Here is a 25062-nt window from a genome sequence, read left to right on the forward strand (position 1 = left end):
GTCTTGGACACTCGGGTGAGGAGAGGAGCAGATCTATCAGCTGATCACCACCTGGTGGTGAGTTGGATCAGATGGGAGTCGGCTGGAAAGACCTGGCAAGCCCAAACGTGTAGTGAGGGTGAACTGGGACCGTCTGGCCGAGGAACCTGTCCGGGAGGTCTTCAACTCTCGCCTCCGGAAGAACTTCTCACATCCCGAGGGAGGTTGGGGACATGGAGTCCGAGTGGACAGTGCTCAAAGCCTGTCTCATATCTGGCGGAGGTCTCCGAGAGAGTCAAAAAGCTCTTCGGTGGCAAGGCGGATGAGATCCGTCCTAAAATGCTGAAGGTTCTGGACATTGCTGAGCTGTCTTGGTTGACACGCCTCTTCAATGTAGCATGGGGGTCGGGAACAGGACCCATGGACTGGCAGACCGATTGTCGAACCTCAGATTCAAGAGGAGCAGTGCAGATCTCGTCCTCTCCGTGGAACAGTGGACCAGATCTTTACCCTCACAAGACTACTGGAGGGTCCTGGGAGTTTAACCATCCAGTCTACATTTGCTTTGTGGACTTGGAGAAGGCTTTTTGTGGGAGGGCTGCAGGAGTTCGGGGTGCCGGAGCCGTTGCAACGGGCCATCCGGTCTCTGTAGGAGCTGTGTTCGTATTCTCGGCAATAAGTCAGACATGTCTCCGGTGGGCGTGGCCTCTGGTGGGCGTGGCCTCCGCCAGGGCTGTCCTTTGTCACCGATCCTGTTCGTGGCCTTCACGGACAGGATATCTGGGCGCAGCCGGGGGGGTGGTCACGAGCTCTGGGGGTCGTGACCGAAAAAACGAGGTCGCGGCTACAAGCGGCTGAAATGAGTTTCCTCCGTAGGGTGGCCGGGCTCAGCCTTAGAGATCAGGTACTACTCCTTCGTCTTGAAAAGAGTCAGCTGAGGAGGTTCAGCATCTGATCAGGAACCTGCTGGGCGCCTCGAACTGGAAGTTTTCTAGGCACGCCCAACTGGCAGGAGACCCCGGGGAAGACCCGGGACACACTGGAGGGATTATATATGCCAGCTGGTCTGAGAACGCCTCGGGATCCCCCAGGATGAGCTGGAAGATGTTTCCGGGGAGATGGAAGTCTGGGCCAACTTGCTTGGCCTGCTGCCATCGCCATCTTGGATAAGTGGAGGAAAATGGATGGATGGATGGTTCAAAAATGATATCATACTTTTTGGTCAACTGTTTGACTCGAATGGGGCTGTTCAACTACTTACTGTTACCGTGATTGCTCGTCAGGAGCAGAGTATAAAAGCCTGCAGTGGTTCCCAGTTGGTCGTCTGACACGTGACATGTTAGACTCACTGAGACGGTAATTGTGGAGCGGAGTCACCGTAGTACAAAGAGTGCTCTTTATTATGTCCAGGTTCATTTTGGTTAGAGGTAGAGTTGATCAGTTGTCCTTTTTGTTGTGTTCGATTGGTCTTTTTGTTTTCTCAGAGCCTCTAATGGATGGAAGTTATCTTTATAGTAAATAAATAAATAGTGAAGTTTTCCTTGTACGTTTGGTTTTCCGTCTTCTTTTATTTCCCTTTGTTACTTTTTTACTGAGTTGCTCGCCGTCACTCCTTGAATTTATTCCCAAAACACATTGTGCAGTTGTGTAGTTCTATTCTTGAATGGCTTCATAGACAATATCATTGGAAAAAAGTTACTTTTTCAGGCTATTTTGTGTCATATGATCATGATGTAGACTGTTAATGTTCCACTTAGTGCACCGGGGATCTGTGTGCCGCATACGAAGAATTTATTTCCAGTGATAATGAGGATTAGTCTCATTAAAAGCTCTATTATACATAAATCCACGTCGGGATTGAAATGCCGTATGGAATAAAAGAACACAATAACAGGAATCCTAATTAGATTCTGAGCTATTTTTTGTTAAAATTAAGATGAAATTCAAAGACAAAATCAAACTAAAGACAAAAAAAATACTTTTTTACTAAAATAATAATTTCAAAATAATTGCCACATACATTCTTCTCAATAGGAATGTTCCCTGGAAATCATAGCATTATATCAAATCAAACCAAAAAATGCTCGTTTTTATCATAGCAGCAACCCCCGCGCAGAAAAACACAACACACACACACACACACACACACACACACACACACACACACACACACACACACACTACTAAAGCAGCCAAATTGCCAGATTATACAAGTAGCTCCAACTCAGAGATCTGATTGGTCAACTGAACATTTGGAACAAATCATCATGACATCACGCCGTGCTCATCACTAGAAATAGCACGTTCATATAATAAGTACTATAATGTAGTTTCTACTTGTTATAGTTCTATTAAATGACCCATTTGGTGAAGTCGGGTCTCTTTTGGTCCTTTTTGGTCGCTCCGAGCACCCGTACCGTAACACCACGGATAGTCACGCACTTAAAAAAGAAAGAAATCCTCTCTGTTGCTAGGTGGTTGCTAAGGGTTGGACTACTTCCTGGAGTAGTAAACATTGCAGAGTCTACGGACGTGACTGATTGTTTTCCAGTTGTTAGTTATACCCCATGCGTTCCCGTGGAAACGAAGAGCACACTAATAAAGAAGGTTTATATTTTGAGAGTGAATTGCACCACAATATGAACACATTTAGATGATATATTTGATTTAGTTGGTAACTTGTTGTATAATCGTGATATGACACTCGAGGGTGATGCTTTGACGTGATTATTGGCACGACGGTGATGCGGCCCGTAACCTTCGTGAAATATTTCTTAATTAAGTACAGACGACTGACCATCGCTCTCCCTGGCGGTAGAAAGTCTTCGGCCATGTAGCAACTACAATTATTTTATGACACATTTTTTGTGGATTTTCACATTTCGCGTCAAGATAAAAAGTTAAAGAATGCAAAGAGGGTATGAAACCGCTGGTTTGTCTTTTAATCATTTCAACATAACACATGACAACTCAAAGATACACTGTACTGTACAATAAGTCAATAGTTCTGTTGTTGTGTTCATCTCTTTGGATCAACCAATATACAAATCTGTCACTTTAACATTGCAGCAACTGATTGCATGTGAGATATGTGACAAAAAAAAAGCAAGACTTCTCGTCGTCTTTCTTTCTCCGAAGCACATCATTTATAGAACTCTCCCTGTAGTTGATAAACTCCATGCTATATAAAATAGTGTAAGTGAATGCAAATAGTCTATTTTCGTTCACCTTTTTTTCACCTTGTTTATTCCAGAGGTGGCTGTAATAGCGATAGTGATAAAAATAAAATGGGCTATGTCACTAAACAAGATACACAAAGAGGTTGGAATGCAAGACTTACATTAAGCTAGAAATATATAAAACTACATGTGGATGTTGCCTGCACCAGACAGCACCCAGTTTTCTTACTAAAAGCGAAACAAAAGAAAGGGCGAGAAAGAGATAGCATTATTAAAATCAAATCAGCTTTTCTCAGCTTTAAACTGATGAACAAATTCCCTTAAACAATGTGTGTGTGCTGCACCTACTAGTAAAGAGGAAAATGTGAGGATAAGTGCATCCCTAGTAGGTGCAGGTCGAGGTAATGGAGCTACAGCCAAGGCGAGGAACGACAACAACACCGCTGCCGAGGTCGGCGTTTCAGAGCGCCGCTGATTTGGTGTCAGCTTTGTTTTGTTTTAGCTCAAACTACGGAAGCCCATTTCTGCCAAAACAGAAAAACCGATGAAAACGTGAAACGATTCACAGTAAATTGAAATTATAGGACACTTTAGTAAGCCAAAAATATCATCGTTTTCCCAGTGAATAATGATTGTGAATACAAATTTTCACTTTTTAAAATAAATTTTGGCATCATACTGAGTCAGAACTGACTTGAAAATGACTTCACTTACTGAGACAAGATTTACATTTATGAAGATAGAATTATAAGTAAGTCAAAATATTTTTAAGTACAGAAGCATATAGCATTCAGAAAAGATTGGAGACGATGAAACTCAGAAATAATTCCGAGATTATACACAATAGATGAAAGGGGTAGGGGTTGGAGTACTTATTCTATAAGTATAAACACATTTTTAAGTTTTTTTCCGTGCCTAAATATCTCTGTAAATGTTGTCAGTACATCCAACGGTACATAACAAAGAGGAATTTGAATGTGACATTTTCCAAAAGAATTTTCTGTAAAAAGAAACACAAAGATATTGATCACATTAAATCAAGCAGCACCGCTAAACCTTTTCTTCTAATAAAGATCAGGACATCATAACTAGATCAGGACATGTTATGTTATATCATAATTGTGCAACTTTTTTTTCCTTTTTGAAGTAGTAATGCTGCATACAAATGTTACATTTGTAACGCAGCATTACTGGCTTTCCATACTGAAACAAGCCATTTTAGCTTGTTTTAAATTAAATTGTATTTAATAAGACTAAATACAATTTTTAAGTCAACATTTCGACCTGGCAAGTCAGACTTGTTACATAGTGAGCCACATACTAGCTTATAGCATCTTGAAGTGCCCCATTTGGACAGATTTATGTATCCGGGGGATATTTGTTGATTTGAATTAAGTAGCCAAATTAGCTATTTTCAGGTGCTGTTTGAAATGCACTCATGGATGTAGAGAGGAGACGGGGCCACAAGCACTGGGTGCTTCGTGGGAACTGGTCCGTCAGAAGAAAGAGGACTTGAAGGGAGGGGTGTCTTAAAGAGACCAGCGCTAAAATGGCTTGTTTCAGTGTGGAAAGCCAGTACAAGATTACTAAGGATTTTTTAAAATCATAATCACGGAAAGCTACTTTAGTAGAGTCCCAGAACATTTTCAAAAAAACAAAAACAACAACAAAAAAACACAGAATGATCGTAATAGGTCTCCTTTAAAATCCTGTTTTGAATTACATTAAACTTCCAGGAAACACAGGGAATATTTGATCCCTCTGTAATGTTAATCCCGTGTGAATAAGCTTTACTAATATTTTTGACTTGAAATATCTATAATTGAAAATATTTTTAATGAGAAGTTATTTTTGTCTTGCTTAACTTTCTTTTTTTGTTATTAGCATGAATGGGCTTCCATTCGTATCAGGTGGCTCAACAGGCATGAGATCTGTTGTTGTCAAAGTTTCACAGCTTCAAGTACGGCCTGATTCCACGTGCTCTTTTGCAGCGACTTCATATTTTTTTAGTAACTTCAATTTAAATTCTTTGGATATAGCCAATTGCCTGATTTGCAACACTATTTGTACATATGACTCATTATCAGTGAAAAGATGTTCCAGTTCTGTGACCATATCTGTAATCTTTAAGTGCTTTATGTTAGGGTCACCCCGGACTTCATTTTTGTTCAGTTGCAGGCGGCCTTCAGACAGCTCTGTTTGACGCTCGGCTGACAACGGCTCTGTTTGTCACCGCCTCTGTTAAACAGGTATGTTGTAGCGGTTCTCTTCAAGCACTTGGCTATAAAGTTTGATGAGATAAATTTATGAGAGAGAAGGCAAAGCTGGTTACCCAAAAACAAAAACAAAAAAAAACTTTGAAAGGAGAAGGGGCAGGGGGTTCGTATGTAGAAGGATATTAGTGAAAAGTATATCAAAAATACTGTTATTCTTTTGGAGAAGAGAAATACACAAAGGTTGATAAAGTCTACACATCAAACTAATGGCACATACAGGATCAATACAAAATTAAAAACATGAACATATAAGCTGAAATTTTAAAAGAAAAAAATACTCTTTTTTTTTTTTTAAAGGTTGAAAGTGCTAGAATTCAGATTAGCTCACAGAAACCCAGGGAGGACAAACTTAATGCATGCCAAAAGCTTTTACTATTTTTTTTTTTTTTATAGGACTAAATGGACATTTGTTTAAAAAATAAAATAAAATAAAATAAAATGCTCAACTTGATTGCTACAAATTTGGCTTAAGCCAGGAGGGTTTTTCTTAAAAGATACCTTTTTAAACCCATAATAAAGATCAAATTTGAATCTTCTTTAACATAGTAAATTCTCAGAAAAGGTGCCAACAGCTAATTTATTTAGGATCAATCAATTGATCATTTTATCATCAAAATGATGACTTTTCAGGGGGGTGGGGGGGACTAATAAGTGTAAAATAAGCTTCAAATTATTAAACTTGGATTATACAATTTTGATTCTTTGTGATAAAATTCAACAGTCAGACTGTGGAGAAGCTTGTGGAGGAAAGGCGGGATGGGGGGGGGGGGTTTCGCCTGTCTTACACACAGGGGCCATCAGCTGCTCATCGTCAGGGTTTCATATCCTACAGTATAATAAGAATCGCATAACACTTGCAGCATTTTGTAACAAGCAATTGTGCAAAAATGTAGTTTCTTCTCCCGAGGTTTTGGTAAGAAAAATTAAAAACAAATACAAATGAGGTGATGTGTTGTGTTGTTTTTTCGAGGTCCTGTTTTATACAAACAGAAAATAATATATCATATGACAACAAACAAAACAAACATGACTATAAGCGATACCCCGAGTCGTGTAGCCAGTCATGTGTCCGCCCCGTGGCTTTGAATGTCAAAGCCCAGAGATTGTGGTGACTGCGTTTGTCTGGATATCGCCGTGTTTTCAGACCCTTTCCTTTTGACTCTACGAAGCAGCTGAAAAGAGGAGGAGGAGGAGTATAGAGGGGGCGGGGCCGGGGCCGAGGAACACTTTGTCGGTTCGATTTGTGCATGTTTTCAGCTCGTTGTCCATGTTGCAAAAAAAAACAAAAAAACAAATAAAAATGTGAAATGTTCTAGTGGTCTACAGTTGTCGTCCATCAGCAACCATAGCTAAAAGCAGCAATATGTGTTTTACTTTTCATTTGTACGTGCTATGCTTTTCCTGTGGTTTTGTCTTTCTTTCTTTCTTTCTTTCTTTCTTTCTTTCTTTCTTCTTACGTTACGGTGGGGTTGGGCTCGCCTGTGGCACAGCGACCGCTAAAAACAAACTGAGCACGACTTGTATGACCACAACCAGGTTTGCGCACAAAATGAACGAGCAAAATGTATGTGATGAACATGCAGATTTGTCAGTGTTGGTCATTCCACAGACAAAACGCCAGAGGATGATTCCGGTTTATTCCATCGTCGTATATTTCCCATTGATTTGGCGACCGCCTCTTTGGGTCAGGCTAACTTTGAGCTGTTGGAGAGATTCGAATAGCATGAGCTCCCTGCAACTTCCCCAAAGTCTGACTGAAGTCTGACTCAAAGTTAAAACAGAAACTAGCTGCCTCACCGTCACTTTGATGACTGCATCAGGGATCTCCATCAGGGCCAACATGCTTTTACTGATTTAATCACACTGACTTTCTGGAAACTCGACATATGCAACGGCAGGTGTTTGTGGAAAAGACCAGGAGCTCAATTAAATGAAAGATGAGACAGTAAAACAATGCTCCAATAAATTCCAAATTATTATGATGTCAAAGCCCATGAGGATACAACGACTGAAACAATCTCCAATATATATATATATATATATATATGGTAATACCCAACCCAGTATCACAGCAGAGCGTAAAATACACGCTGGTCCACTACAGCAAAACGTGAGATAGCCACATTTTATGCTATCTAGGCGTAAAAGTTGAATGTTTTGAAAGCGTGAAAGTTAGACAAACATAAATGCCATGTGACATGGGATCATGGCACAAAGTACACCAAGTGTTTCTTTATCCCAACCATGTTTTTATTTATTCCTGACCCCACCCATGTTTTTATTTATTCCTAACCCCAACCATGTTTTTATTTATTCCTGACCCCACCCATGTTTTTATTTATTCCTGACCCCACCCATGTTTTTTATTTATTCCTAACCCCAACCATGTTTTTATTTATTCCTGACCCCACCCATGTTTTTATTTATTCCTGACCCCAACCATGTTTTTATTTATTCCTGACCCCACCCATGTTTTTATTTATTCCTGACCCCACCCATGTTTTTATTTATTCCTGACCCCAACCATGTTTTTATTTATTCCTGACCCCACCCGTGTTTTTATTTATTCCTGACCCCAACCATGTTTTTATTTATTCCTGACCCCAACCGTGTTTTTATTTATTCCTGACCCCAACCATGTTTTTATTTATTCCTGACCCCAACCATGTTTTTATTTATTCCTGACCCCAACCATGTTTTTATTTATTCCTGACCCCAACCATGTTTTTATTTATTCCTGACCCCAACCATGTTTTTATTTATTCCTGACCCCAACCATGTTTTTATTTATTCCTGACCCCAACCATGTTTTTATTTATTCCTGACCCCACCCATGTTTTTATTTATTCCTGACCCCAACCATGTTTTTATTTATTCCTGACCCCACCCATGTTTTTATTTATTCTTAACCCCAACCATGTTTTTATTTATTCCTGACCCCAACCATGTTTTTATTTATTTCTAACCCCAGTCGTATTTCTTTCGTAACCCCAACCACGTGTTTTTGCTCAAAGTTTTATTTTCCTGTAAATCACGTGGCTCATTTTCATCAACTACAGGAAAATGTGTAACTTTCCCGCCTAGACAGCACAAAGCGTGGCTAGTTCACATTTTGCTGTAGTGGACCAGCGTAACTATTTCACACTTTGCCGTGATACTGGGTTGCAATACCAGGCTGGTGTTCCACCTCCCCAAATTCAACTGGAAGAAAACACCACGAATGACCTGACTGAACACTCGGATCTCCATATATTAAGTAAAAGCTGTTACAACGAGTCAAAAGTCCTTTTGTGTGCTGGATATTTTGTTTTCCACGTCCTTTCCCGCACTAACGTGCGCTATGCAAAGTGAAGATCCCTGATTCAGTCAGCAAAATTACTTTTCTATCAGTCAAATTTGTGTTTACTCTCAGTAAACTCTCAGTGAAAACAGACGTCAAAAATGACAAAAATACAGGTTTTTTTTTGGAAAGCTGCAGAAAAGCTCGTTCTTTTCAACCAAACATTAGTTGTTTTTTTATCACGACCTCGTTTCCCCAAATTTCTACAACACAGGTTGAGAGAGCAAAGTTAGCATGACCCCGAGAGCCACAACAGGACACATGATTGGGAAATGCACCTGGTCTAAATTAGCAGAAGTAGCCTTTTAAGATTAAGAGGACCTTGTTGACTTTGAGGCTTAGGTTAACTTTGGGCTCAGGTTTTTATAGGCTGGTGATGAAGGGTTAGATCTCCAAGGCGTCCAAAACCGCCGAGCTCAGTAGGAAATTCATGGGATTTCACGTCGGCATCCCGATGACACAATCTACCAAGTTCAAATCCTAGTTGATTACTGAGCCACGAACAGCCCTCTAAAAATATTTCCCATCCACAGTTCTGATTCCACTACAAACTCAAGTACATGTAAAGGTAAAGGTTGGATATGACAGAGAAAGCTTAAGGGAAAAAGCTAATACTTCATCCATTTGTTTGATCAAAAATGCAAGATACACACAAATGTAAACCTGCCAGACATCAAAAAACATCATCACTTAGTTTTAATACGTCTACCTAAAGTACACCTTACTGAGATAAAAGCAATTATAATATTCATTTTTGAGATATTTCGTACACTGCAATAACATTCTTTAACATAATTTTCCTCATCTGTCACTGTAATTCTTTTGTTCTTTTTTTTGCCATTCACATATGTCAGGGTTCATCCTTACCATGATGATGCATCTTTTTAAAAGACCGCCCAAAGATGTGTTTGTATTATCATCCCAAAAAATATAGATATTTTTCATAGATATGTCGGGCAGCTGTTATAAACAGCTGCAGTTATCGTGATCACGGGAACTTTTGAAGGTAACTGTTAGAAGGAAGACAGGTGAAGGAAGGAGAGTCCTCGTTCTGGAGTCCAGTGAGGAAAGTCTCCAGGTCGTGAAAACTTCTAGAAGTCACGAGGAAGGAGGAGACAAAAGGTGAAGTGCCTTCTGCTAAAAAAAAAAAAAAGTGCTTCTTTTGAGGAACAGTGAGGAAAAAAAAAAAAAAAAGCCAGCGTGAAGCACACACTTTCACATTTCTTTATCTTTTTTTTCCCGTTTAAAAATGTTTGTGTGTTTGGCAGCAAACAGGTCTCTCATCAATCCCATGATAAGAGTCTGCTTTTATTTATTCAGCTATTTTCAATCAAACTGATTTGACTCTAGGAGTCAGTTACAGTTCATTTTATTTTATTTTTTTTCTAGTTTGAAGAGCACTTTTTTTTCGAAGCTGGGGTCATTTTTGTGGCTTCAGCTGAGCCATCGAGAGGAGAATATCGGGTTCATCTGTATCTCGTCGGTCCTTCACTGATCTCTCTGCTCTCCATGTTAATCATGAGGTTATTAGCGCGGGTGGTTCAAAACTCAAGATGAGACACATTCTACCATCTTCTTACATTTGGAAAAGAAAAATAAAGTAAAACAAAATATCCACTTCAAACTATATTTTTTTTCTGGGTCACAACAAGACAGATAATCTTAACTAAAAATTATCTTTTTTTTTTTTGTTTTGTTTTATATTATTACTTTAGAAAGTATGCAGTACCGCGCCTTTTGGCCTACTGATCCTGCCCTCTATACTACTAAATAAGGGATGGAAAGGGGAGAAATGGGGAAATAAATGGAAATTGAAAAAAAAAAAAAAAAAAACATGGGTTAATACATCGTTATAACTATAGGATAAGGGGGGGAAAAGCCCAAATAAAAGCTGCTTCAACTCCTTTTCTCACCTTTTCCTTTTTGCTCAAAGGGGTTTAACTTCCTTTAAAGGCTCAATCAAAAGCTTTTGTGCCCACTTTCATTTAAGGCTTCTAAGTGTTCATTTATGTATTTTTTTTAATCAAATTCTCCACAGTCTGGAGCCACAGCCCCAAACATCCGAGCTGAGCTGGGGCTGCTGTGGAGGCCGTCTTGGCCGGGCAAGGGCTTGCTCTCTCACTGGAAAGCCTGGTGGAAGCGAGGCAGTGTGGTGGTACTAAGGCTGGAGCTGAACACTGGTGGGAGGGGGTGCAGAGGTCCGAGGCCCAGACCCCCGCTGGAGCTCTGCTGCTCCTGAGGTTGCGGTTGCAAAGAGGTAAGAGGTGCCGTGGCGACGGCGGCGGCGACTGCTGCGGCGTGGGGCTCAGCAGCGTGCAGAGATGAGGAAGAGGAGGAGGCGGAGGAGGAGGGGGTCGCAGATGAGGTGTAGCCCATGACCAGCCCTCCCGTGCTCATGGGGGCGCTGTAGGGAGGCAGATTGAGGGGCAGGAACCCAAGCAAGTGGGAGAAGTCCATGTTAGCAGCACACAGAGACTCAGCGATCACCGCAGGGCTCTTGGACAGGAGGGGATCTCCGCAAAGCTCATCCGCCAGGCCCGAGGTGGGCTCCAGGCCGTCCTTGGGGGGCGAGGCAGCAGCGTGCGACTCTGCAGAGGGAAGCGGGCCTGGCAAGCCGCTCTGCAGATCCATGAGGAAGCTTTCCATCTCCACTTTCAAGGGCTTGTCCAGCAGGTATGAGGTAGATCCCAGCTGGTATTTGGGGGCTTGCTGGGGCTGGTGCTGCTGCTGGGGAGCCGGAGGCTGGTGGTGGGGGGGCAGTGGAGGGGAATGGTGGTGATGGTGATGGTGGTGATGATGGTGGTGGTGATGGGAGTGTGGGTGAAGAGCTGGAGGGGACTCCATGTGACAACCCATGCCCATAGCTGCAGACAAGGAACCAGGCATCAGGGACGGGTGCGGGTGACCCACCCCAGAATTAGACATGGTCTGGAGATGGTGGGGGTTGTACATGCCCATCGGAAAAGGAGCCCCACTGGGGAACGGTTTGCCCATCATGGGGTCTTTGTTCGGCCCCATGCCGCACATCATGGGGCTGAGCTCCTCCTTCACAGAGCACGGCGGAGACCCCGTGGCTAAAAGACCCAACATATCCGGGGGCTCGGTCTTGATCTTCAGCAGCTCCTGTGAGTGGCTCTTCTTCACGTGGCGCGTCAGGTGGTCTTTCCTGCCGAAGCGCTGGGCACAGTACTGGCACAGGAAGTCCTTTCGGCCCGTGTGGACCACCATGTGCCGTCGCACATCCTTCCGCGTGTAGAAACGGCGGTCACAGTGGTCGCAGGGGTGTTTCTTCTCCTTGGCGCCGCCCGAAGACTTCCCCGAGTGGCTCTTGAGGTGCTCCAGGAGAACGGGTGTGCTCTCGTAGCTCTGCATGCACACCTTGCAGGTGAGATCCCCTGCGGTGGCGGAGTGCATGGCCACATGGCGCTTGTATCCCAGCTTGGTGTTGTAGTGCTTCCCACACTCCTCACACTTGAAGGCCTCCTTGTTGGGGTCATGGGTCTGCAGGTGGTTCTTCAGGTGGTCTTTGCGGTGGAACATTTTCTCACAGAACGAGCACTGATGGGTCTTCTGTGGAGAGTGTGTGGCCATATGCCTGGAAAAAAAACAGAGGTTGTGAATGTTTACACATTCCATGTGTTATTGTCATGTTTCAGTCATGCATTCCTTCAGTGTCCAGAAGTGAGTCACAGCGGTTTACAGTCAGAACCAAAATGGGTTTTGAAGCACTTCCGTTGACTCACCGGGCTGCAGAAGCTGTGGTATGTTAATGAGTTCAAGACTTGGTCATTAAAACCGGCATTGATTGGTATTTTGGCCACTTGGGGCTGCAAACTAGACTTTGATATTTAATCACCTTTTGAAGAAAATCGAGTTAGCAAACAGTGACATATTTACACATCCATCAGTTATGCAGCAACAGCAGCATTCATTCAGAGTTTCTGTCCATTAATATACAGCAGTTTCTTGTCATGAGTCGACTTCCTCCATTCTAAATATATAATTTACTTGACTGTATGTTGATGTGTGTGCAGAGAGGAATGTGCATGTTCCTCTCTGAGAACAGAGTTCATACAAATGTTGTTCAGATGTTTGTTCACTTGTGTTCAGTCTTTCTGTCCATACAGGTTTTCTGTGGGAGGATTTGAACTCTGACCTTACTGACCCTTTAAGGAGTGTACTTTCACCTTTAAAATGTTAGGATCAGATCCAGGTGGGTCTCATGTGAGGATCAGATCCAGGTGGGTCTCATGTGAGGATCAGATCCAGGTGGGTCTCATGTGAGGATCAGATCTCATGTGAGGATCAGAAGGTGGGTCTCAATTGGGTCTCATGTGAGGATCAGACCTCCCTGATTGGCTGCAGACAGGAAGTGACAGCATATAAAAGGTCTTGGGTGTTTGGGGTTGTTTTTTGGGGGGTTCTATAGGAAAATAGAGGAGTGCATCCTCTGGTGTGCTTTTTAAAATTTTAAATATTGATATAATTTAGAAAGCTGTGTTGTTGTTTTTTATTATGGATGAAGCTGGACTCCTAATACATGCATGATGAGACAGCTTCTCCACAGAAATCTGGAAACTGGCATCATTGCAATGAATACTGGCCGTCAAAGAGGGACCTACTTTTTTATTGTACGTCTATGATGTTAAGCATGTCTGTATACAGCAGGTACTAACTCTGTCTGCTGTGTGGAACAGGGCCCAGTGTACACTGGGTTCACCAAAGCAGGTGCATCTGAAAACGATGCTAAAACTCTCTGTCCCACTTCACAGTCTCTGTGGGACGGTTCAAATGAGTGACACCTTTCACACTGAAGAGGTCATTATTTCCAACAGAAAAATATTCAAATATACAAAAATATATAACGAATAGCTCCGACCCAGAGATCTGATTGGTCAACTGAACATTTGGAACAAATCATCATGACATCACACCCTGCTGATCACCAGAAATATCACTCCACCTCCTTAATGGGAATATAGAATTAGAATTTAATGTTATATGAAATGTAATATAATGTGTTATAGGTCTATTAAATGACCCATTTGGTGAAGTCGGGTCTCTTTTGGTCCTTTTTGGTCGCTCCGAGCACCCGTACCGTAACACCACAGATAGTCACGCACTTACAATCCTAGAGGAGGCTAGCTGGACCGGTTTGGTTTTAACACATGACACGGAGCTAAAATGTTAAAAACACATGAGAACATGGATATCTTTGTTCACCAGATATCTTTGTTCATCAGATATCTTTGTTCCTCAGATATCTTTGTTCCTCAGATATCTTTGTTCATCAGATATCTTTGTTATAACCAGACTGAGCTCGCTGAGCAGTTTAGTGTTTCTATGTTCTGTATTTATTCAGTTTGAGAAACCATCTCTAGAAAGAAATAAAATGGACTAGAAATCCTCTCCGTTGCTAGGTGGTTGCTAAGGGTCGGACTACTTCCAGTTGTTAGTCATACCCCATTTGTTGCCATGGAAATGGTAACCGCACTCACAAAAAGGTTTATATTTTGAGAGCGAATTGCTCCACAATATGAAAACATTTAGATTTCATATTTTATTTAGTTGGTAACTTGTTGTATAATCTTCATGGTCTGTGCCATCAATGCCGTTAAAGAACACCTTCTCGTGTAATATTGCTTAATTATAACTGCTTTCAAGACAGACTTGATTCCGTTATTGTTTTTTAAGGTTTCACACAATAAATAAAGGTGACGCATTATGATGTGACTCATTGGGGACTTTGGAGGAAGCCATGCATCATGCTGTAGTTCAGAGGATGTGACCTGAGCGCTGTGAGATGGGCTCAGTACCTGAAGAGTTTGTATTTGGAGCTGAAGGCCTTGGGACAGTGTGGCTGTGAGCAGTGGAAGGGTTTCTCTCCCGTGTGACTCAAGGCGTGGAGCCGGAGTTTGTCCTGCGAGGCGAACAGGGCCCCGCACACCAAACACTCGTTACCGCTCGCTCTCCCTCCCTCCCCTCCTTCCTCCTCCCGCTCCCTCTCTCTCTCTGTCCCCCTCTCTCTCTCTCTCTCTCTTTCTGTCCGTGGCAGCGGGGCGGCGCTCCCAAACAGCTTGGCGGCAGTCCGTCGTCCCTCTTCCTCCGGCGTCAGTGCGGTAATACGGTGTGAGGCATCGGCGGCAGCAGCTGCCATGGCAGCCCTAGAGTGCCGCTGCCATGAAAATACACGTGTGGCTCCCCTGCCTCGCAGGCTCAACGTGGGGCGTTGTGGGTCGGGAGTGGTGGGAGTGGGGAGGGGGGAGAGGGGTGTAGAAAAAGGAAGGTGACTGACAGCTCACAGGAAGGGCCAACAGTCCAGTGGAAACATCGAGGTAAGCCGAGATCTGTGGGGAGACACAACATACAACATACGTGCTTTAAAACCAACTGTTCATACGTGTTGTGGCTTCACTGAACACTTCATGATGGATGGATGAATGGATGGATGGATGAATGGATGGGTGGATGGATGGATGGATGGGTGGATGGATGGATGGATGGATGGATGATGGATGATGGACTGATTTGGTGAACTATTGTAGTTTTATTGCAGTAGGTAATCATTATCTTCTGTTATATTATCTTCTAACATCAATTTCTTTTACCTGTTTGTCAAAATCCTTGTTTTGTGTGTCTGGACTTCTCTCATGCTCCGCCTCAGCTGCTCCTCCTCACCCGGTCCCAACAGCTATGGTTGGCGGCGAGTGGGAAATACTGCTCTGCATCTTTACTGTCCTGCGAGGAGAGAGCACACACAACCGGGATATATAAGTATATAAGTCAAATATCATATCGTTCACAATAACACCGGTATCATTTTTCAGACGATATAAAAAATGCATATCGTGCTGATGGCAATTTTCCGACCTGTTGAGCAACAGGAGTGACTGAAAGTTGCTGTATTCTGCAGGTTTCCAGCTGAGTGCGAGTTTAATTGACTGTCTATTTCTCTATTTCTCCTCTGCTCCTCCTCCTCCTGTGTCCTCTCTGTGTTTCACACCGGTAGCTCCGCCCACACACGGGGCTCCGCCCACACGGAGCGCAGCAGGTGAACGACTCGACTCGTCACAGACAAAAGTGCAACAAAAGCCAAAAAGTACATTATTAATGGACAAACGTCAAATGAAAATCAGGCCTGAATGTGGCTGAATCTGCTGACAGGGTGAGGAAGTAATTAGAAGCTGTGCAGGTGATCGTGTTGGTCCTGACGGAGCAGCAGCTGCACCGCTGCTGGATCCATCCATCCACCTCAGGCCTGTTCACAGGACCTGAATCTCACTTTAATTTCTTTTTTTTTTTACAAACTACACAACTGAAAGATCATTTTTGTTTAGTTTTTAATCAATATTTGAAGGCATAATGTTATGTTTATGCTGACATATAAATCTGTTCCGCTTGTTTTGTTCAAATTGTATGTTATTACAAAATATTATTATTAATAATAATAATTATTATATTAATCAAATATTTTTCAGTATTTTGTTATATCATCAAGAATATCTTATCGCAAAAATACCCAGATATAGTGTGATATAATTTTAGGGCCATATCGCCCACACCTGTGACCTGCACCTCACAAAAACTGTCACAAAATTAAATGACTCTCCAAACAAGTGAAAAATGAAACGCGTCCAACCCACAATTCAACAGACTCGACTTGAATCTCATCATGTCGTGTGAACTCAACAGCAGGCTTCCTTTGAGTTCACTAGGGGGAGCTGAACAGCAGAGTCTGACACACACACACACACACGACAGGAACTGCAGAGGATTGACAAAACAACAGTTTTGCGACTGATGATCCTCAATCACAGTCGCAGCACAATAACTTTGTTTGTACGACCGTATACGTGAAGGCCAAGTGCAATTACACGGCCTCATCCCTCATCGTGTGTGTCTGCGGATCAACAGCTTGCCGCACAGGCCCGCTTTGTGTGTGTGTGTGTGTGTGTGTGTGTGTGTGTGTGTGTGTGTGTGTGTGTGTGTGTGTGTGTGTGTGTGTGTGTGTGTGTGTGTGTGTGTGTGTGTGTGTGTGTGTGTGTGTGTGTGTGTGTGTGTGTGTGGCTTCATGTATGTACTTGTTATGAAACTGGATAAGGCTCCTGTAATCCTTGGGAAAACACAGAATCACACACACAAGCACCTCCAGGGTGGAGAGAGAGAGGGGGGGGTGGATTGGGGAGTGTTTACGCCATAGGCCCGGGCTTCCTAGAACCAGAACCGGCGCTACCTGTCCCCCCCGAGTCCAATAAATTCCTCCTGACAGTGGAAAACAGCCACAAACTTTGAAGTCAAAATAAGGACGGCCATTATGTGAACTTGTGTTTCTGGCGGACCGGATGAACTCACTGTCTCTGTGTCATCTCTGCATTCCCTTATTTACCCTCAGTGACCTCCGTGACCCCCCTCCCTCCCCCACGCCGCCCACCCACCAACCTCACCAGCTAAGTCCAAGGTTGAGCAGACACGACGCAGCCGCTCTCCGAGCGTCGGTCACGTGAACCCGGAGTGCATCAAAGTGTGGTAAACACATGTGGGCATACAGTGTGTGGCGCGCGCACACACACGCATGATCGAGGTCCGCACATACATGCACAACTCCACATGTAGCGGCATCCTTTCTGTGTGAGAGGTCAGCTGGTTAAGAAAGACAGAAAATATGCAGGAATCTGCTTTGAGTGCTTTCACAGATGCCTCTTAGATTTGTTTACATTGAAATGAAGGTACACACACACACACACACACACACACACACACACACACGTATCCACACGTGAGAGTTGTGTGTGTGTTATTTCATCTCTACGTGATAGACTTTAGCACAGGTGTGCTTGTGTGCTCCCGCTGTGTAGATGTGCATACATGTGTCCCCATAATGTATGTGTGTTTACAGCGGTGGTTAAGAGGACCTGACAGCTGTGGCGTTGTGTGGTGGTCATCACCCAGCGGGGAGGGTGCAGGGGGGTGACACCCGTCCCATTGACCACCCTCAGGGAGCCGGGCTCTATTGTACAGCCTACCCACATCGCACATTCCTGGCCCGAACCATGCCGTGTCGCCCTACCCTGCCTCTCTCCTCCACGCACATCACGTACAACACACGGGGGTTCTGGTCACGCCGAATGCAACATCATGCACACACAGGCCGGCGAGCGCACATACAAAAGGCACGCACACAGACGGGCCGATACAGTACAATGAAGAGAATCCACATTGTCAAGTTATAGAAATAAACCTAACTGGAGCCTGAACACAAAAGGATGCACCATGACATGCCATGTGGAGCAGGAGCTTCACACATGGATGCCCTCAGGCCTGAACGAGCCCAAATGACTCATGCTGACCTCTGTATTATACATATATATGAAATATATGCTTATATACATCAAAATTCTCTTTTCAATTCCAAAAGTTTTACTTATCCAATGTATCTGCAGCGCATTTTGTAATACATATAATAATATTAGACTTCATCGCCTCAGTCGATTTGACACATCTGTGTGTTTCAGGTTGGATGTTTGAGAGTGATTTCCAAAGTAAGTCTCGTACTGCAGCAGTGACACCATGTATGTTGTCCTTCACGTTTTTAATTGTGTTAATTAATTAACTGTTGAATCAGATGAGAAAGAGCAAACCTAAACTGATCTCGTACAAAAAGATATTGAAATTGAAAACCAATTAAATAAACGTGATTGTAAAATAAATGGGAAATTGCTCCCTTTTTTTATATATTTTACAACAGGTCCTCATAGCAACCCCGTTGCCATGGCATTGTAGTAACAGTACAGATGCCTGCTTAAAAACTGCAATGAACTTGTTAAAATTTTATTTTTGGATATTGAAATAACTGGAAAACAGTTGTCATAACAGTGACAACAGTAAGAAAGCTTTATCAAGTGTCAGCTGGTGAGATAGTCGTGGCTAAACCAAAAGGTACTTTCTTTCTTTCTTTCTTTCTTTCTTTCTTTCTTTCTTTCTTTCTTTCTTTCTTTCTTTCTTTCTTTCTTTCTAATTGTCTCTTGCTGTAATGGAAAAATTCTCTTATCTGACATCCTGGTTTCAAAGTTTGTTGTTCAAAACTAAATGAGGAAGTAGCGAGCAGCTAAATGAAAACTATGATAAAGGAAATGACAGCTGAACTAGTCCTGCTAAAAGTAAACAAAGGTTTGCCTCGCTAAAAAGCAATTAACTTTTTTCTCACTTAATAACTCATTTAATTGCTTTTAAAATATATATTGCACCGTGTTAAATTGTAAATTGATAGTGTGGTGGGATGAGAGGTGATATGTTTTAAGAGGAATAAAATAAGCACATTACAAACTTTCTATTTGGTACACAGATTCATAAAGTTCAGCCTTTCTGTAGTTTCAGCTTGCTGCCTTTTGTAGGAACAATACCCCCCCCCCCCCCCGCTGTTGTGTTTCTACAGTAAATCCATCACCATCAGTTTGCAGCGATGAGCGTCTGATAAACAGTTCGAGCTTCAGATGCTGTCACCGTTCATATGATGGGCTACTGTCTTTCATTTTTAAGTTTGCTTACATGCAGATCAAATAGCATACAGCATGTGGCAGAAGCTGCTTCCTATGTAGACATGAAGGGCTCATTCGTAGGCAGGAGCCTCCAGCTACTTTGACAAAATGAAAGTGTCAGCGAGCTAACGTCTATTCACATAGCTGAGCTCCACCAAACCAGCTAAAAAAAGCTTCTTTAATGTGAATAATTAAAAATCGATATTCACATACTCAACCTGTGGCTGGCGAGCTTCTGGGTGGAGACCCATGTAACGATTCTTCGTTTCAGGTACTTTTACACTTGACATCATTTTCAATAAATCCCTCTGAAGTCTACAAATTGAACTTTAAAATGTTGCCGCATTACAATTCTACTTTTAATTCCATGAAACAGGGAAAAGTGTTTTTGAGTTCATCTAAATCTATTAACAAACCCAAAACAACAACTTCAGAGTCAGCCATTTCATTTTTTTTTTATCAGTTTAAATTTCCTTTGTTCTTCAAAAACAACATTTTTAATAAAAAAAAAAAAAAGACAAAAATAAACGTAAGATTGACATGATTTTGACCAAATAAACTCGCTAGTTATTGCTTTTTTTTGTCTTTGTTACCTTTCAAAAATGTAGGTGTAATATTATAAGAAAAGTTACTCTTTGTAGATCATGACTGAAATGTTGTCTTCCTTTTTATCAGGTGCACTTACTAACCTTTGTGTTGGAGCATTTAGAAAGTGAAAATGGGAAGATTCTTTTTGCTTCAAGTGTTTCCTAAAGGTTTCCTAAACATGTCCTAAAGGTCTGTACGTAACGAGGAGGACACACATCCTCCCCAACACTATGAAGAGAGACTGGACACGAACTACACACCAATAAATGAAGTGACAAACGCTTTTTATTTGTTTCAGTTCTAATAGATAATGTACATTAATACTAGTCTTGTAGAAAATACTAAGAAGATTGGGATATTTTCTGTGAATATTTTTTTACCAGTTTGAGACAGCTGCGTAAACTAATATTAATTGTTGCTTCAAAAACATCAACAAAGTGTCAGCATGTCCTTTCAGATTAAAGGTCTCTGTTTGTTTACTGTCCTCCACCCACACAGATGACATAAAATAAAAAAATGGAAACCACAAAAACATGCTGTTGGATTAAGTTGTTTTTGAAAAAGCAGTAATATTACTTTATTCTGCTTTAATCCTACAAAAGAAACTTTGTCGATGTTTTTTCACTTTTTTCTGCCATTTAATCGCCAAAACAATTAAATGAAGAAAAAACGAATGAAAATAACTTAATATTCTTAAATGTCGGCAGCGGGTGATGAGCATCTTGTTTGTTACAAAACTACAAACAGGTAGTAGGTTAGAGGTCAGAGCCCAGTGCTTCATAACCGCCAGCACAAACAGCCCGACTGCAGCCATTTGCAACCACTGATCACACTTTATCACTGCGGTGATCACAAAGTAACAGACGCACTGCAGCAGGATGGAGCTTCACTCCAAAATGGCAGATGCCGCGACGACAAACGCTGCACAGTACATTCACATGGAGCCTCTGCTCACTTCCCCTAATCAAAAACGGTGAAAGCAGAATTGAACCGCCACTTTCCAACCGCCCGGGTGTCTTTGGTTTCTGTCCTGGATGAAAGAGCTTCCACATTCCTTTCCTGAGGGGTCAGAGGTCAGCCTCTGCACTGCCTGCCTGCCCGCCCGCTACGGCTCCCGCATGCTGAGTGACTGGTATTAACCCCTTCGCTGCCTGCCGCGGCCATACTGAGTTACATGTGAGAGGGGATTCAAGGTTTTAGTCAGACAGTTTGCGGTGGAACGATGCCGGGTCGGACCGGGCCGGACCAAAGCAGGCCGGCAGCAGAACTACAGTCCCACAAAACCAAACGCTGTGGCTGCAGAAGCTGAACTATATGAACAAACTAAATATAGAAAGTGAGTTCAGTGTCCTGAGCTTAGGTGACAACAGCCGCGGTGCTCGTGGGGAGAGGAGGAGTGGGGGAAGTGCTCCGCTGGCAAACATTTCAGCTGAAATATAAAAAACGATTATTGGTAACCCAAGAAAGGTCATGCAGCATAAAGAAGGCAGGTTGTAAAAGGTTCCATTAAAGTCTAAAAGCGTCTAAATTTGAATAACAAAAAGTAAAAGTATACACTTTGTAAAGCAAAACAACAAAGGCATCCAAAAGTGAGGATTATTTCTGAGCATTAAAAAAAATTAGAAAGTAAATTTAAATCTTTATTTTCTTGAATGGTGTCTTGTTATTTTTTTTTTAATAGTTTTAAACTGTTGTTTAAACCACCTTAGGTTTCAAGGTAATGTGGCTTTGAGGTGAAATCTTTTATCAATAATAATAATCAGGATTTTATGGTCACATTTCTGATACATTTTCAGTTCTTGGCACATTTAGCGTTTTCTGTTGTTTTATTAAGTATTGATGCCTATCTTCCCTGGAACACTTGTGAAAAAAAAGATTTTTAACCTCGGCTGAATAACACTTCAATTTAGAAATAATTGATAACAAAAGGACACCACAATGTCAGTCACAATGTAAAGAAAACAATATTTAACAAAGACAAAGAGAGAGGGATAAAGGGATGACGAGAAAGGGAGGGAAAACTGGAGTCATATGCAGCAGTGGAGTCAGGGGTCTTTGCACCAGTCAAGTGACTCCAGAGAGAGAGCGAGAAAGGGAGGAGGGCGGGGGGGGGGGGGGGGGGTGCTGGCAGGTCATGCTTTACTAACCACATTGACCAGGACTGGAAGCAGGAGAGGACGAAGGCGGCACGGCCACCATCAGCTCACTCACAGGGAAGTCAGAAAAACATTTCCAGCCCCAAAAAATAAAAAGCCTCTACGGGTACGTTCTGTTAGAACTGAGACGACTGGACATTCAGGACCATCATTCATTCATAGGAGAGCCTATGAAACTTTAAAACCAGTTTTCCTGTCATGAAAATATAAAGAAAAATCAATAAGGGAGATAGTTAAGTGTCATCCTGATCAAAAACCTACATTAACGTTCTCATCTTTTTCTTTTTCAAACTGTCAGAATGAAGTGAGGTTCAGAGACCAGGTGAAGTTAGAATGGCGAAGAGAAATGATCTGAAAGGTTCTTAACCCACAGAGTTGTGGGCTTCATAGTTTCTACGTCCATTTGTGCTCACGGCGACGGGCTGAAGCTCCAGACAGCAGGCTTCCACTCACTTATGTACAAACTACAACCGGAGGTACGAGGCAATGAGACTGCTGCTCGTTCACCCGCACAGATCACAGTACCGCGACGTGCACGGAGCAGGAGAAAGATTCAACCCTCATGAATAACTGGTACGAATTTATTCCCTTGATCATCATCAGTTCCAGAGTTACAGACGTTCCTGTGAGCAGTGGACCGGGTCATTCTGCGTTGCTTTATGCACCTGAAAGTTGAGCAGACGGCGAACATCTGGAAAAAATTTCTGTCGAACCGAAAGAAGTCGCAGGGAACCAAATCTAGTGAGTCGGAGTGGTGAGGAGCTACGATTGCGTTGTTGTGGGCACTAAACTTGTGTGTTTTCATTGCGCTGTGAGCGAGCGAGTTGTCATGTTGGAGAACCCGAGTGCCATCGCCACAGATTGGGTCAACGTTTTTTCCTCAGACGCCTCAGAAGGTCTCAGCAGAGCTCCGTGGTTTCACTCCGACCCTCCTGGGAACCAATTCCCGGCTCACAGCCTCACGAACGTCAAAGAAAACCCACCTGGTCACCCCTGACCCGATGGACGGTGACGGTCCACCTGTCGGAAATGCAAACGTAACGGTGGACTTCCTGAAGTATTTTAAGGTTCTCTATTCCTGATTTCCAGAGTTTGATGCAAAAGTGTGACATCCATGGACACATCGCACACAGGACAATGCTCACAAAAACATGTGTAACTCGGGAAGTATTTATGATCAAGTGATGAAATTCATACCAGTTCCTCACGAGGGTTATATCTTCTTCCTGCTCCGTGCTGGTCACGGTGCTGTGCTCGACGCGCTTGCACAAGCAGCAGTCTCAGAACTTATCGATCCACCCTGATGTACGTATAGACGCAGACATGTTCCATGCATGCACACTAGTAAACGTGACGGAGACCTCCCGACAGCAGGAAGAGGAGCTGCTTCGTTTATTCTGTTTGACTGAGCAACATGAAAAAGTCACACAAAAAAAAGAAAATGTGTGAATCTGCTTTACAATAATGGGGTGTTGAGTACAGCACAAATATAGTTACACTGGGTATAAAGTGCACAAAACAAGCTTCCAGTTTACTTTCATGGCAAATGCACAGTCGGCATGCTTCTGTCTGCAGAAGGTCGATACAGATTTGGCAGATTGCAAAAGAAGAACCAAAAATGTAGACTTGAGTTTGTTCTTCATTCAAAAAACAGGAGATGTCAAAGACATGATCACCAAAAGAGCAAAGCTTTCCCACATTGTTAAAAAGTCTAAGAGTGGTGTGAAAGTGGGTTTAGTGAAATAGACCTGGTCTACCGTGGCCTGGTTGTTGTTGTCTCATCATCGCGCTACAGATTAAGACATGTTAAAGGAGAATTCCACAGAGAGAAACGTCGTAGTCCGGAGTGACAAACCATCCACATACCAGCCCCGGTCATTAAAACTGTCCTGGAAACGCCCAGAGAAGGAGCTCGGTAGATTGTATTACATTTTTTAGAAGTTGTTGGGTCATTATGGAGACAGACAAAGAATAACACAAACTACTGACCGATAAATCGTGTAAATAATGAAGCAAAATAAAAGGGTGAATGATTAATCAATTCGTTGTTTGGTCAAACATCAGAAAACAATTTAAAAAAAAACATATATATATTTATTCAGTATCCAAGAGCACGAAGTGGCGTCAGCTTACGTTTAGTTTTGTTCCACCAAATGTCCAGAGAAAGTATAATAAAAGAAAAACACTCGCAGCAGTTTACTTCAATTCTTTTGCATTTTTAATGGTAATATGCTGATTGACTAATTAATTACATTAACTATTCATATTGTCAGGGAGGAAAACACAGACCCACAATCAACATATTACATAGTAATTGTTTGATTTGATGACATTTTAAATTTAAGAATTAAACTGATTTAAAATTCAACAGTTTGACAGCTATGACTTGCAGACTTTTGTACAGCTGCACAATTAAATACATATGAAGGCTTCCTCGTGATTTGTGTACGTTTGGAGAAAAGCCTAAACGACTAAATCGAATTATATTTGGCAGTGATTGGTCTATGAAAAGTCAAAAAACTGAAGCTCCAGACAACCAACAGTTCAAAATCCAAAGATGTACAATAACATAAGGCAGAAACTCCTCACATAGACGCCAAAAACAATAAATAGATAACAGTTTTCCTTCATCGATGACTTTAACAATTAATTGATTATAATTGTTAAATTGATAATTTATCAATTATTAGTGACACAAATAATCTTTTCAACTTTAAAATCAGATTTTATTTCTATAAACATTCCAGACTGGTTTCAGATGTATAAATATTCAATTTAAAACAGATTTAGCTTCTATTCCATATTTATTATTTCACATTCAAATGTATTATTATTTTATTGGTTTGTTGCTCTTGATTTTCCACCATTCTCCTCTGTAGTTTGGTCTCAAATTATTTTCCTTTTTTCCTTTGGATTTTTCTTGTTATCAGCTTATCGGTCTTCTGTGGAGCACTTTGAGCGACTCAAACCTCAAAGAAAGTTTTAATGGCTGATTGTAATGCACAAACG

General features: G+C 42.1%; 1 protein-coding gene across 4 annotated transcripts in view; it reads right to left on the reverse strand.

The window, feature by feature from the left end:
- Nucleotides 1-2904: 2904 nt before the first annotated feature.
- Nucleotides 2905-25062, reverse strand: part of plagl2 (pleiomorphic adenoma gene-like 2) — a 52805-nt gene continuing 30647 nt past the window's right edge. Inside the window, exons 2-5 of one of the 4 annotated variants that reach the window (XR_011311309.1) lie at nucleotides 15383-15512; nucleotides 14591-15121; nucleotides 10688-12369; nucleotides 2905-10540 (exon numbers count right to left, since the gene is read on the reverse strand). Coding sequence is in view for 3 of the 4 variants with exons in the window: in XM_069708409.1 (XP_069564510.1) it covers nucleotides 10893-12369; nucleotides 14591-14931 (1818 nt within the window). In the remaining variant the exon portion in view is untranslated. Of the gene's footprint in view, nucleotides 12370-14590; nucleotides 15122-15382; nucleotides 15513-25062 lie in introns of all 4 variants that reach the window. The other 3 variants (XM_069708409.1, XM_069708410.1, XM_069708408.1) reach the window with 3 other exon arrangements.

Source organism: Brachyistius frenatus, unplaced genomic scaffold (genome assembly GCF_029030835.1).
Source record: "Brachyistius frenatus isolate BFR_SWC_R1_liver_20210118 unplaced genomic scaffold, ASM2903083v1 Contig_75, whole genome shotgun sequence".
Lineage (NCBI taxonomy): Eukaryota > Metazoa > Chordata > Actinopteri > Embiotocidae > Brachyistius > Brachyistius frenatus.